The following is a 15,999-nucleotide window of genomic DNA, read 5'->3' as shown; positions in this document are numbered from 1 at the left end:
GCAAAAAAAAAATCCTAATAGCTCCGAGAGGCTCTGTCAAGAGAGAATCAAAGAGCAGTTGGTTGGTAGCTTTACAGGTGGTTTGTCAACTTCCTCCAATGAACAAAGTTCATGACTAAGATTGATGATTAGTATTTGTCCTTATTTATTCACCTGCCAAATAAATAAACAGATGTATACTAAATTAGCCTGAAATTGATTTGGAGCACTGATGAGATAAATGTTCAAACTTGGGCTTCAGGACATCAATAAATGCTTCCAAGTGCGATCTTGCAGATGGCATCAACAGTAACCCTTCAAATGTTGGCTCATACTTTCCTCATCATTCTTCCCCAGCCAAGAAATTGAAGGCACTATCACAATTCTATCACAACTCTGCATCTCTGTTTCATGATTATGGACTATAACTTTCTCAAAGGACCACAGGCATCTCTCTCCATTAGAGGGAGACAATTGATTATATATAGCTTGAAGGGCAGTACACCACAACCATGGGGCAAAGCAAGGAGTCAGTCCTCCATGAACTACCATAGCTGGAATGAAGATTGAACCTAGTGCAAGATGAAGTAATGAAAATTTAGGCAAGATATGCTCTCAGGTTCAAATGGTTTAACATTTGATCAGAAAATTTCAAATCTCAGCTACAATTTAATTGTCAAATGAAGGACTTAACTTTCCAGGCTCCCTTCATAAATCATGGACCACGGAAAATTTTCCAACCAACAATGCATCAAAAACAGGCAATAAAAAGTAGCTGTAACATGAATTCTAACAAGAATATTTTTGATCTAAGATATTGATAATAAATTTCTGCAAACATTAAATGACCACAAACTACAGTTATAGTCATAATATCAGTTCAGAAATCTTTGTCATTTAGCATTCTGAAATATTCTGGTTGAGGCTTTCCACTTTAAAGCAAGATGTATTATAATTAAAAAGTGTTTAAAAAAACCCTTCATTGCTACAAAAGTTGTGTATAATAAAAAGCTTGCCAAGTTACATGCTAAATGCAAGAAGTTTGGTGCGAAGGTCACAAAAACTTATGCTTCAATCAATTGAAAATTAGGCACAGTTTCCACATGTTCATTGCTCCATAGACAGATAAGAACCTGACCCCATCTACAAAATTGGCTAAGATCACAGATCAAATTAATCACCATTGCAAATTTCTACTAATTGTGCCTTTTTTGGTTTTTGGTGCAAGGATACAAATAGGCACCTTTTAAAAGCTTTTAATTTAAGAAATGGACTTGCACACAAAAGTATCAAACAAATGTTTTTGTGTAACTTTTTATATTGATTCTCAATTTTTTAAAATAAGGTTACAAGTCGTAGACTCAACAACGATTAAAAATGCTTACTTTTATGATAAACCCATTTTCAGCTGTATTCATAAACTGTAAATGCTTCAAATAATTTTTTGATGCAACTTTTTAAATTGTGCTTGAAAAAATTGCCAGATTGCACTGATTCATGGATGATTTTAAACTTGTCTGCTATTGCTGAATGCTGGTAGAAACTTAGGCAAAACCAAAGGGACAATGGACAATTGTGAACTGAAAGAAGCTACAAACCGAGGACCAATTGATTTAAGTTTAAAGGTTAAAACGCCAAAGAATTATAGAAAAGGTGGAAAAAAGCATGCAATGTCTACAAAATAGTGAACGCATGGAAAACATTCACAACTGTAAAGCGTGCCTAATTCTCAACTAATTCAAACACAAGTTTTGTGACCTTTGAACCAAGTGTTAATATTTCTTATTTAACATGTACTTAGCAATTTTTTTTAGTCTACAAAATTTAATACATTTCAAATGTGTCAAGCCACAAACTATTTCTGTGCTTGAAATTTCAATGTCTAAATCACATAGGTGCTCATTGAAAGATTTAAGTTAAACATGATGATGTAAATGCATTACACATTTTTAAATGGAGGATTTGCAAGGTGATAATTATGCCTAGATAACTCTCATGTTCATGACTCTAAAAAAAACTAAAACAAAACTACTAGTGTGAGCTTAAACACACAAGTTTAAGCACATCTAATTAAGTACCGAAACATATGCCACCATTGCTCCATAGCTATCACTAATTGTAACACTCATATCAAAAGTATACTTGTTGGCAGATAGGATATTTAAATGTATTTTCGTCATTTTTTAAATGCACATATCAATATTCAAAAAAGCGTGTTCACACTTTGATAAAATGCAAAACTGAGGTATCAAACTCCATTTTCAAAAGTGCATACTTCTAAAGTACACATGAAAATGCTGCTCACAGCCACACAGCTCCCTGAAGACAGCATTTTTAGGTACCTGAATAAGCCACGAAAATACTGCAAAATCCAAATTTAGAATTTAGATCAATATGGACATGAAAAAACAAGGTAGAAATCTTAATTTCATCTAAAAATACTGGTTACCAACACTTCTATATATGTTAAAAAAACTACACAAATAGGTTTGCTGGCAAGTAGCCAAAAACAAGCACAAAAAAAATAGGTTACCTCAGGGAAACATACTCCGAGGTTCAGCTAAGATTCAATGACACTGGTTAATTTAGACAATTAGGATTTGACCCGCCTGAACTAAGCCTTTAATTACATTGTAGTAGACTCATGCTTACAGGAAAAAGTCCAGCTTCAAAGTATCATATATGATGCAGCATTTTGTAATTGGAACTGCCAAGTCCCATCAGCAACGATTCATGCCACCTCCTAGAGTGCCAAATATGTGTATCCCTTGCAACAGGGTTTCTCTTTGCTTTCCTGCAGATTGTGAGTGCATCTGTCAGTCTCCCTTCTCATTATGTATACAGACCTAGTCAAACAGTCACCACCTCAACATAATCCATCTCCAAACAGGATTTCTATCCCCTTCTCTCACCCCTGCTCAAAAAGGAACTCTCTCTTCTTCATATCACTTCCCAACAGACCATGTCAGGGCTTCGCTGCCTGCCCTTCTCCATTCCACCTTCCTCCGATGCAAGTCCCAACCTTTTCCTTCCTTTGTTGTTCCCAGAGTTGCAGCACAACCATAATGGCAGTCAGAAGTTTGTTCATTGCACACCAATTTCTCTGCATACTATTTCTCCCACTTTGCTCCCACTTTCCCTCTTTGCTCTTGTTATAGGAGAAAGAAGTGAAACAAAGTAACTTTTTGCAAAATTACCCCTACCCAAAAACACATTTCCTGCTGTGTTTTCATATTGCTGAGGAAAGTGGTCACAAACAAAAATACAAATTGGGAGGGTCAGGTCTGCAGCAGCTTTGTAGTCATGAAATCCACATATGCAGAGAGCAGATGATCAGCACATGGTTCCTTCTGGGAGTTTGCTGTTAAGACAGCACACTAAAAAACGTTAGTAGATAAATTTTTAGGGGTATTTACTGAAGGAAAGGGGAAAAAGTGGGTTGATCCTAGGAATTCTTCTGCTTAATAAAAAGCCTCCATGGAATGTAAACAACTGTTATACAGTAATTTGCCAGGAGATGTATTTAGATGTTCAGAAGCCTGGCAGGTTGCATCATGCTACTTATGAAAAACAGGGAGTCATTGGAGCCAAGTTTGGATTATGAATAAAATTTGTGTTAAGTATTTTTTTACTAGTTTGAACTGATGTGAGTGAAGGATTACCATAGTGCCTACATTTTGTAGAATGAGAATGTGCAGCCTTTGTTCTTGGAGGGATGCAATTGTTAAAGTTAAAATTGGAGAGAAAGGTCATGTATAATATGGTAATGAAGTAGAAAATAAATTAATTTGATTTGCTGCATAAATTATTTAAAAACTCAGATCAAATTTATTACGGGGCTGGTCCCTTAACTCCTAGTTTGATTTTCTCCAAGACAAAAGGAAAAAAAATAGAAATCTATCCTCAAAGTTACCTGCAATTGTTCATCTCTTTCAAGAAATTAACACCTGCAAGATCCACAATGGCAAGAAGATTATTGGCAATATCTTCAAATGTACAGTTTAACAGTACCTTATAGAAGTATCTAAGATGAAATTAATCAAATTTAATTGCCATATTATTAGTGAAATTTCTAAATCTACAGGCTTGGCAATATTTTGGTGTCCCTTTCCTAGAAATCATGGCTGTAAGCAACTACTCAAAGAAAAAAAGCTTTCGACATTTGCAGGAATTGGTGCTATATTAACTGGTAAAGAAAACAATGGCATATGCATCAAGGCCTCAATTCTCTAATTTTAAAAAAGTTAAAATTTGCTTTCAAAAACACCTTAATTGAGTTGTTCCAGTGTAGAACAAGAAATAGACCCCTACAATGCTCAGTAGTCATAACATAGCTTCCCTAAACCCTGAAATTTTACTACATCCTCTAGAAAAGTGAATGGAGACAATCCTTTAAAAGGAAAGGGAGCTTGTGAATAGATTATCAACCTTGTAATATTGACTGATAACTACACTCAATCCAATATATCCAAGTTATCCAAACATCACCTATTCAGATAGTTTCATCATTTGAATTCCGTTTAATTCCTGAATTTTAAAGCAAGTTATACATTTTTTTAAACATGTATTCTTTCATGGGTTGTGAGTGTCGCTGGCAAGGTCATTTGTTGTCCATCCCTAATTGCCCTTGAATTGAGTGGTTTGCTTGGCCATTTCAGAGGGCAGTTAAGAGTCACAGAATGGAGGATTTCTTTCTCTAAACAGCAATAGTGGAATAAATGGGTTTTTATGACAATCGATTATAGTTTCATGGGTTACTACAACTGGGACTAGCTTTCAATTCTAGATTTTTAACTAATTGAATTTAAATTCCAATTGCTGCTGTGGAGGGATTTGAACCCATGGCCCAAGGGCATTAGTCTGGGCCTCTGGGTTACTAGTCTTGTGACATTATCACTCCACCACCATCTCCTCGATGCCAAATACTCTCCCATTAGCAGTAACAACATGACATTAGCAAAGTTCTAAAAAAGTGTCATTGTTTGTATCAGGAGAGAGGAAACATGCAGCTATTTTGAAAGAAACTTGGATACTAAAGGCCCTCTATATTCATTGCAAACAATCAAAATTAAACACTAAACTTAAAATTATTTCCACAGCAAAATCATACAGGTATATTTGAATATCAAACTATGAAAATACTCTTCCATACAGTTTTGGACAGCTGGGCCATACAATATTTTATATGCAATCAGTAACAAATCACATAATCTCAACATTTTAAAAGAGGCCAATACTTCCAATAAGAGGTCAGTAATGCTATATGTAACAGAATAACATCCAGATTTTTAAACTGTTTGACCTTGAGAATTCTAAACTTCTTAGTGTATTATAATGGCCCATATCTACTGCGCTACCCAGCGTCAGATTTGAGGTGTACCCCAAAAATGGGCTGGGATATCCCTCTGGCAGGTTCGCAGGTATGGATTTGCATGGCAATTGCCCAGAAGCGCACACTTCCTCTGGACAATTGCGCTGCGCTGGCAACCATCCTAAAATGCAAATTAAATTGCAACCCAGATGGTTCCACCAGGGTTATACCAATAGTTCCCCAGAAAAAGTTAGAAGAATTAAAACCTCTTCTAACTTCTGAATAACTATTGTAAAGACCCATACCGACTCCTTGGACACCCCACCCAACCCCTAGGCTTTCAACACCCCCCCCCCCCCACCACAACCACCCCTAGGACCCCACCACCCAACACACCCCCGGCCACCCCACCCCACCCCAGCTCGTGCATTAAAAAGGGGCACGTGGCCTCCTTGAACACCCTGGAGCTAGACTTTGCTGGGGCCTCCAAGGATTCTTTTGATTCAGGCCCGAAGCAGCTCTGACGAACGGAAGTGTCAACGTTATTTTCAAGACAGTTAGGTAGGTATTTATTTCTAACTTCTACGGGCCAGCGATTTCTGATGCAAGTCAGAGGTTACGGCCCTGTATGTAAAATCCATGAATCTTTAATGAAAATCTCAATACAAAATATACATTTTTTTGTCTGGACAAGTTCAATTCCATGGAATTAAGAGCTAACTTACACAAATCCAGCCTCTCTAGCTGTTCATTTCAATGTTTCAATGGAATTGGCACAATTGCATCATTGCTGGCCTTAATTTCCTGAGATGGATGAGCAAGTTACATTTCAAGCATAAAAGTCTGCAAAATGTCCCAGCAGTTTAAGCAGCACCAAAAAATTGTTGGCAATTTAACATTGATCAACTTGATCAGTTACATTCTACACGTGACCTTACCATAGCCCCAACAATACAGCAACAATGGTATTCCAACAGCATCTGTTCTACATTTAAAATGAGGAGTGGTCTCATATTTTCAATGACTTTGGCAGCAGTTAAGCAGATGCAATATTACGTGACAAATTAAAAACAGTGGGACAAATCAAATGTTAAATGACAGTCCTAAGTAAAATCTTATGTCTTATTTACACTTCCCTGTATCCATTAAATGTAGCAGAGAATAATGCAATCAATAATTGTTTTGAATTAAGTTGAAAGTAAAGTTTATATGCGAATTGCATTAAACAGTCTTTGAAAAGCCAACAAATAAGGTGGCAGCTTGAAACAGAACAATGCAAACAGGAAATGAGAGGGATGAAATTGAAACCGAATGGAAACGGAGACCAAGTGATATTCAGTGAAAGCCATCATTCCCTCACTGATAGCTTCCCCCACATCAAGTTTCCCCCCCACTCCACCCCAACCCACCCTTTCTTTACTGCAGCCAAGAGTATATGTCTGCCATTCAAGAGCTAACACTACTCATTGCCCATCACTTTAACAGAAAGTCAAGGATCACAAAATTTTTTTCTGCATTGAATTAGAAATCATTCTGAATTCTCAGACCAATATTACCTCTTGCAGTTGTCTCTGGAATTGGAATTTGCTAGAACTTCCTTCTGAACAATGTTGGGATCTGGTGAAGGAAAAGGTATCTGTCTACACTACTCCCCCCATCCGATCCCAGCCACCCATAACACCAAATGGGTGGCAGAGGTATGGAAGGAGTACATCTTGCAACCCTTCTCCCATACTAAGCAAAAGTAAGATATTGTGGAGGAAAGGGACCTTTTCTGAAGAGTAGGAAGCCCAAGCAAGACTGGTGAAGTGAATAGCAGCAAACCTGACCCACCATTCAAGTTATACTTTGTGAGCCAATCCCGCTGAAATGGGAGGAAAGGCAACATTGCTCCCCACAAATTACAATTGCGAAACTTAACCCTGCTGAGAGTTTGAGGCCCTTCCAGTGCTGTCCCCCTATTTTTCGCTTGTATCCCTTCCCCATATTCTTGCACAGTTCCATGCCTTCTGAGTTTTGTTATGAAAACTTTACCTGCACTACCCCTATATACCATTACAAGAGCTGAGATTAGTAGGAATGTAGAAATTGCTAGGTGAGGAAAAAACTCATGGCCCATCTAGTTTCTAAATCACAAAGTACAATGAACGACACAATGAAAACCCTGGTGGTGAGCTTTGGGAATCATAGGTCCAAACCCAGCTTTTTCCTTCCAAGCATGCAACACTTACTAAATCATGTCTCAAAAATATTTATATACTGCATCTCAAAATTATGTTCACAAGAAATCTATCCAATTTGCATTAGAATGAATCAATGCCAACTGCTTCCAACATCCAACTTGAACACAACGTCTCTAGCTATCCAAACGTCAAATGTCTGAATAACTCAATTATAAGAACTCAAGATTTCAACTTTTAAGTCAGATAAGTAAAAAATATTTTCCTACTGCAAGTAAAACAACCCTCAATTCATTAACAACTTTACTGCCTGGATGCTAGACTAATTCAAACTGCTTTAGTTTTGAAAAATCTGATAATACATTTAGAATAAAGACACTTTGTTTTCCCTGATATGAAAGAAATAACAACATGCATACTTACTGGGTGGTCTGTTGTACGCAATGGGGGCTACTTGCTGTTGCATACTTGGTAGTGACCGCTTTCCTTGAACAGCAAGCTGCAGGTTATCCGGTAATGGTTGCCCTCTAGCGAGCATTTTATAAGCCAGAATTTGAGCCCTTAATTGATGAAGCTGAACTGGATTGAAAGGTGAAGGACCTCTGTTCTGCTGGCTCATAACCTGAGGATCTCCTTGCAACATTGGTGTAGCCTGGGCTGGTGGAATCTGAGGAGGAGTAGGGCCACCTGCTGACATTGGACTGGGAACATGCTCTGGTACGCTCATAGGAGATGGATGAGGAGATAGATAACCTGCACAGAAAAATATTTTTGTGACCAGATTCTAAATGCAAAGATGAACAGAAACTAATTGTACCATTAATTTTATATTACACTAGAAGATCTGTGATATTGTTCACAGGTTGTTAAGCTTGGAGTGCATTGTTCTGTATGCAACCCACAATAACTGAACTCACCAATCAAGGTCTTGCAGTTGTCTCAAAGGATTCAATTACTCACCAGAGATTAGAGCTAAGGGGTGGATTTTGGGCAAGCCAAGATATAACTTGTTCTATTTCTTAACCATTTCGTGATTTCTGGAAGAAATATTCAGGAACCCCAGGCTTGTAGGCCTCATCAAGAGGGTTTTTGGGGTACCTACGGTTGTATTGCTCTTTGTATTACTCTATGACAATCTAATTGTGTCTTTAATCTTTCTTTGCTAATCTGTTCCTATTTCTGGATTACTCTTTCCACCTGGTTCTATCAGTTATCTTCTTCCACATTTCTTTCTGCAGTTAATTGCTGGCTGTCACTTGCTCCTAGTACTTATATCTGTTTCCTCCAGTCATCCTCACAATGGGAATAGAGTTACAGGAATCAGAATCAAAATAGCAAAGCTGAAGAATTGAGAGAATTGGAGTGGACACCAAGAGAAAAGCTGTGAAACTAAAGAAGTAAGAGAGTATGGAGTAGTTGGAAGCTGCTTCGGAGTGGGAGGGGGGCGAGGGGAGAATTAATTGACAGCACATGTCTTTGGTCTGTTAAATGTCCATTTTCAGTTTGAGCCTTAGGTTTCAGGTTCACATTTAGCTAGACCATGGAAAGCAAGGGCAAAAATGTTGCTGTGCACGAACAGGGCCAAGGCTGCTGTTTTTGGATAGAGCTTGGATAAGGGACTAGAAAGGAAGAGCAAGTGGAGAAGTTAAATTAGCATGTCTGAGGGTTTTTATTCTGTATTACTGAATTGTGCATGTGCGTGTTTTTAGGGATATGTAATGGGATGGATGAGGAACCATCTTGGCAACTATATGAAATTTGATACATTGAAGGTGAACTGGCAACAGCTTACCTAAGCTAATCTCAGATAAGATAGTTAAAATACATTACGCAGAACACCAAAAATGTTGTGGAACTGAAAGCTAATCAGCCCCATTTGAAAGCTAATGAGTCAGCCAGAACTCAATTTCAATGCAGCCGAAAATCAAGTAGGGTGCAAACCAGACGTCCAGTGTGAATGCACCTGGTCTGCCAAGCACATTAAATTAAAACTAGGGTTCTGGTTAAACTATGTGATGGGCTGCAAGTACATTATAGAATCATACATTGAATCTTTGCGTTTTCCTCATAAACATTCTTTTGGGGATAATTTTTATTTGGCACATATCCAAATGATTACACACCTTATTTTGAAAATAAATGTTGTTAGAATTTCTTTTTATAACACTTTTTAAAATTGCAGCTTGTATTTTGCTAATTAATTCTAAATCAATAGAATTTTGCAATTTAAATAACATTCATAAAGAAGAAGAACTGCATTTATTTAGCACCTCATTGCAGTTCTCAGAAATACCTCTAAGCATTTAACATCAAACGAGAACTTAAAGGCAGTTTAAATAAACACTATACATGCTGATTTAAAAAAGAGATACTGCTCTTAGGATAAAGTAAAAATTAAGTAGGGGAAGAGAAAAAAAAAGTAGAATTCCAATCTATTTACAAGAGTGGGAACAGGAGTGGATATTATCATAGCAGATTGTGCAAAATCACAGGATATATCAGCGAAGATCATGCCATAACAAATTACTAGTCCTAATTATTATGCATGGCAGGTCACAGCCTCTCAACATGGCTGTCCAAAACCAGTGGAAAAAAATTAGTATTTTTAAACTAATTTTCTGACTCAAATCAGTCATTGAGGAAAACATAAAAATATCTGAGTGGTTTACAGAAAGCCACATGTGCTATGGCTGACATTAATTTATGATCACTACTCAGGAATCTTTATATCTACTAACAACCTGCCTTCAATTAGTGACTGACACATACCCACCCACCCCTCACACTGAAAAATATATTAGTTATCCTAGTCTTAGAAGAAGGATCACTGCAAATTCTGATACCAACATCATTTCTTTGTCTGGCAGTGGGGCAAGGAGGAAAGGATAAAAAGGAAGCAGAAAACTAAGAACTAATTAGAGAGTAGAACCATTTTATCCAGAAATATAACTGGGATAAATTTTGCAAACATGTTCAAAAACAAGGTGACTGTTGACACTGACAATTTATCAGAATATGATATTGTAATTACAAGCATTTAAAATTATCCCAAGGTAAGGATGCAACAGCAGTTCTCCTGTGGCACTTCTCCCAGCAAATTGATGGATACACTGTTTTACAGTAAGTGGGTATTTATGCCATTTGCAGCATAACATTAAGACCGAATTATGATGACTGAATTCCATGGTTCTCAGAGATTTTTTTGTCACAGCTTTGGGGATTGAATTCTGCATTTTGTCCATTATTCAGAGAAAACTCTAGAAGTGACATATTTCTTTATCACTGCATATTTAATTTTTAAAGCTGAGGATCCACAGCAAGATGGTATGCAAGATGTACCAGCTGGAGGTAGCTACCTGGTATTCAGCAGTACTTGGGCGATCCTGGGATTTGGCAGAACTGGGCTGAGATGATGGAATCCTGGCATCACAATGAAGGGAGAACCAAGCATTTGGCAGAACTGTAGAGCACAGAATGTGCGTTTTGGCTCATTCAAGTATATCTCCTCTATATCTCTCACACAACTGTCATACGAAGGCTTACATTTTCTAACTATCAACAGAACACAGCTGAGTACAATCAGAGACTGTTTGCTTGAGAAAATCCAAATATTAAACTCCATTTCTTAGAAGAGAATTCAAATTAGGGTGATGAGGAAATGATGGCATATAGCAGCTGGGTGCCTTTATTGAAGCAAAAAAAAAAGCTTTGATTTTAAGTTTAATTGAAATTTTACTTAAATTCACCATCCAGTTTGCATTCAAATCCTTTCCAAAAACATAAAAGTCAAATTGTGTCCATAGTAAATGAATTGTTTACAATTCAAACATAATGATACTGTGTGTAAGCATCATTTTATACATTAAGTGAGACCGTGCCATTACACAATGCAAAGTTTAGTTGCGTTGGCCTTCCGGTTGCTCACTATTTTAATTCACCATTTTGCTCTCGCGCTCACATTTCTGTCCTCGGCTTGTTGCAAGGTTCCAGTGAAGCTTGATGCAAGCTTGAGGAACAGCATCTCATTGTCCAATTAGACACTTTACAGCATTCTGGACCCAACACTGAGTTCAATAATTTCAGACCATGAACTCTGTCTTCTTATTTTGATTCTTATTTTTTGCCAAGTGCCAGCCCGTACCTTGTTTTCACGTTTTACTTTTGCATAGGGCTGTGCTTTATTCTGACACGAGCACTTACTCCAGGCTAATGCCTCGTTTCTTTACTACAATCATTATATCTCTCTTTGCCTTTTGTTCCATGACATCTTTCATTTAATCTCTCCCACCCTCTAATTTATCTGACCTTCCTTTTTGTTCTACTTGATCCTCTCCCTTTTTTTCTCCCCAATCGGCATAAAACCCATTACACTTCTACCTCTCTTCAGTTCTGAAAAAGAGTCATATTGGACTCAAAAGTTTCTCTTTCCACAGATGCCACCAGGCCTGAGTTTTTCCAGCACTCCTTTTATTTCAGATTTCCAGCATCTTTAGTATTTTGCTTTTATTCAGATTAACACAAATATGTATAAAACATACCTTGAGAATGCTGATCCATAGGACTCTGAGGTGGTCCCATTCCAGCATGAGCAGCCCTCATTCCCATGCCTTTCATCTGACCATAATGTATCTCGTCAGCCATTCCCTTGTCATGCATTGCATCTATAGGCTAAGGAAGAAAATAAGCCAAGTAAACAGACATTTAACATTTGCTTGATAAATATTACCATTTAGCAAATTATTTTGCGCAGCTTTAGGAAAAAATAGAATTAGATAATATTTCAATAATACGGTATTGTCTGTAAATGATTTAGCTTGAAGTTACAGTTAATTGTACAAATGGTAGTTTTCCAGACAAACAGGGACTACTATTGAGTACTATTCATGAACCATGAATATTCTTGAAGGTCCAGACACCATGTCCTAATGTAGTTATACCTTGTTCCCATTGCAAAATATTTGAGCCAAACGTGAAAAAAATCTAATAAACTTGATTCGTGGAAACTGGATACAAACAGTTAAACTAATTAATGGTTGAAATGTACTGTCCTGCAGATTCTTCTCCCCCATACCCCACAATTGCCACCTTGCACATACCAAAATCAACAGGATAGACAAGCAAGCAACCTCATATCAAGAGCTGGGTAAGAAGATGCCAGGAGTTACACAAAAACTCAAGGCTTCTCCCTTTCACTCTCCATCCCTTTGGGGAAGTGGTGGCATGTGTCCTGCATCTTTCCCTAATTACAAAAGGTCGAGAATAAAATATAATGTAGGTAATTAATTAATCAATGCAGGCCAATACACTCAAATACACTGTCCAATGTCGTTCATTTTAAAATGGAGCTGTGTTCAAAAATAAGACTATAAAGCTGTCAAGGCATTTGGGAGACCACTTTATAGAGAATACAGAAACAGAAGCAGAGTACTCAGCCCAACTAGCCCATGCTGGTTGTTTCTACTACACAAGGCTCCTGCCATTCTAGATGTCTTTTCTCAGCCTTTCAGTATATCATTCTATTCTCTTTCCTCTCATGTGCTCTTCTAGTTTCCTTTTGAAAGGATCCACTTAAAACTGTAGGCGTTTACATCATCAAAGCCTTTAATTAACTGGAGACCTTAACTGCAGTGAAGTTTCTCCAACACATTCCAAAATTATTCCCAGCATTGGTGGTGTGCAGCCATGTGGATGTTTTAACACATCACCTAGGCATTACATAAGACTTTAGGCTGCAGCAATGAGGTGCGTTAGGGCCTGCAAAAGCTTCAGAATCAATATTCACACTTGATCTTTGAGTGCCAGCTTGGTGTAACTCTCATCTCCAAGTCAAAAGTTGTAGGTTCAGGCTCTATTACTGTATTTCAAGCACATAACCTACATTGATACTTAAGTGCGGTAATGAGAAAGGATTCCTTTTTCCTAAGCACACCTCTACATCAGAAAAAGAATCAAGGACAGATTTCTGGAATCTTTAATTTATAGTGGTGATCCACTTCAGGTAGCAAAAGCAGAGTGAAAATACTAATGTTTTACAGGATTTGTACGACTTTCAACTCCCTTCTTCGCTCTTTCGCTCTCCATCCCTTTGGGGAAGTGGTGGCAATGTGCCCTGCACCTTTCCCTAATTACAAGGTTAAGAATAAACGATAATGTGGGTAATTACGGGTACAAACCTAAGATATGTGGGGCTCGATGTTTGCTGCACCTGACACTAACTAGAGAGAGAAAGTGAACTGAGTCAATGTTCCCAGTGATAATACAGACATGATGTCTATTGAAGATTAGACTTATGATGATATAACCACCAGTATACTGCAATCCTGCCATGTAATTTTTACAACCTTGCCGTGAACAAAATTTAAAGGAAATGACCTTGCTTAGTAGAATATACTGTTAAATACAAGTTTCATAAATGTGGAGAGAAATCATTTGCATGCATTTTCCAAAGCACATTCTTAAAAAAATGTCTTTGTCTGTTTCTCAACATATAGCAGGTTTTGTGGAGGTTGCAGTGCAAAAGCTTTGCCTTGATACCAATTCTAGTACCAATATCAATAACTTCTTGTCAGAGTTTTCCTAAATTGCTGCACTATATGAAACTAATGATCCAAAAAAATGGTCTCAAACACTAGAGGAGCCATATTCCTTCAGGAAACACTTAACCTCAATACTCATAAAATACAAAAGACACTAGTCAGTGATTATTGAATGTAGTTCCTGTATTTTTACCAAATTGGGGCTCTGTCTCTGACACTAGCAAAGATTCTGTTCTCAAATTATGCCATACATTTTTGTATTTTCATACACTTGAATTTTTTGAAAAATTCATTCTTGGGAGATGGCCATTTCTGGCAAGGCCAGCATTTATTATCTATCCTTAATTGCCCTCGAGAGGTAGTGGTAAGCTGCAACCCATATGGTTATAGGCATAACCTATACCTATAGCATGGTTAAATAGAGAATGCTGTTAAATAGGGAATTCCAGAATTTAGACCCAGAGGTGAGGAAGGGACAGTGGTGTATTTCCAAGTCAGGATAACGTGCAAATTGGAGTGGAACTTGGGAGGTGGTGTTCCTATGTACCTATTGCCCTTGCTCTTCTAGGCAGGAAAGGTCTCAGGATTGGGAAGTGCTTTTGAAGATGCCGTAGCATGTTGCTACACTGCATCTTTTAGGTGGCATTGTGTGCTGGTGTTGGAGGGAGTGAATATTTAATACAATGAATGGGGTGTCAATTAAGTGGAATGCTTTCCATTGGGTTAATAGTAATAGTCAAGTGAGGGATATGATAGGCCACGAGGTTAGACTGTGTTGAAACACACTTCTGCTGCTGCTGAAGACCCACAGTGGCTCATGGATGCCGTTCTGAGCTGCTAAATCTGTTCTGTACCTGTTCCAATTAGCATGAGTGATGCCATAGTACAATGGAGGGTGTCCTCAATGTGAAGACTCTACTTTGTTTACACAAGAACTGTGCAGTGATCACTCCTACCAGTGCTATCATGGATAAGTACATCAACAAGTAAATTTGTGAGGATGAGATCAAGTAAGTTTTTTCCTCATGCTAATTCTCTTACCACTGCTGCTGGCTCAGTCTGGCAACTGTGCCTTTCAGAGCTCAGTCACTAGTGGTACAAATGAATCACCCTTGGTGATGGACATTGAAGTTCCCAACCAGAGTATATTAAGTGCCTTGCTACCTCCAGTGCTTCCTCCAAGTGGTGTTCAACATAGGGGAGTACTGCTTCATCAGTTGAGGGCAATAGGCGATGATCAGTGGGGGATCTCCCTCCCTATGTTTCACCTAATGCCATGAGACTTTATGGGGTCCAGGGTCAATGTTGAGAAATCCTAGTGCTACTCCCACCCAAATGCATCACGACCTCTGGTGGATCTGTTCTGCAAGTGGAATGGTGCTGGAATCTGGAACATTGGCTGAAATATATTAATCTCCAAGTACAGCTAGGTTAGGCTGTTGCTCAACTAATCTATGGGACAGCTCTCCCAATTTTGGCAGAAGTCCCCAGATGTTAGCGAGGAGAACTTTGCTGGGTTTATTGGGCTGGGTGTACCTTTCTCCTGCCTGGTGCCTTGGTTGAGGTCAGGTTGTACATTTGATTTTATTCTTCAACTTTTCATAATGGCTTGATAGACCCAAGTGATTGCTTGGCAATTTCAGAGGAGTTAAGAGTCATCCACATAGCTGTCAGTCTGGAGTGGCACACAGATCAAACTAAATAAGGCCAACAGATGATATTCCCTACTAGGACATTACTGAACCAGATTGGTTCTTATGACATAAGAACAGGAGTAGGCCATTTGTCATGTCAAGCCTGCTCTGCCATTCAATAAGGTAATGGCTGATCCTTCTGTGTTTCGATTTCCACATTCCCATCTAACCCCGATAACCTTTGATTCCCCGCCTAACAAGAATCTATCTACGACTACCTTAAAAATATTTAATGACCCCCATTTCCACCACCTTCTGAGGCAGAGAGTTCCAAAGTCACACAGCCCTAAGAGAAAAAA

General features: G+C 38.2%; 1 protein-coding gene across 6 annotated transcripts in view; it reads right to left on the bottom strand.

Annotated features, from left to right (window-relative positions):
* smarca2 (SWI/SNF related, matrix associated, actin dependent regulator of chromatin, subfamily a, member 2) overlaps window positions 1-15,999 on the bottom strand; it is a 149,789-nt gene that overhangs the window by 116,600 nt on the left and 17,190 nt on the right. For all 6 annotated transcript variants that reach the window (XM_041185760.1, XM_041185755.1, XM_041185759.1 and 3 more), the window contains exons 3-4: window positions 12,009-12,138; window positions 7,894-8,223 (exon numbers count right to left, since the gene is read on the bottom strand). In XM_041185760.1, the coding sequence (XP_041041694.1) occupies window positions 7,894-8,223; window positions 12,009-12,138 (460 nt within the window). The remainder of the gene's footprint in view (window positions 1-7,893; window positions 8,224-12,008; window positions 12,139-15,999) is intronic.

The sequence above is a fragment of the Carcharodon carcharias genome, chromosome 4 (genome assembly GCF_017639515.1).
Source record: "Carcharodon carcharias isolate sCarCar2 chromosome 4, sCarCar2.pri, whole genome shotgun sequence".
NCBI lineage: Eukaryota > Metazoa > Chordata > Chondrichthyes > Lamniformes > Lamnidae > Carcharodon > Carcharodon carcharias.
Note: the sequence above shows the minus strand (reverse complement) of the source record. Positions and strands in the feature narration are given on the sequence as shown.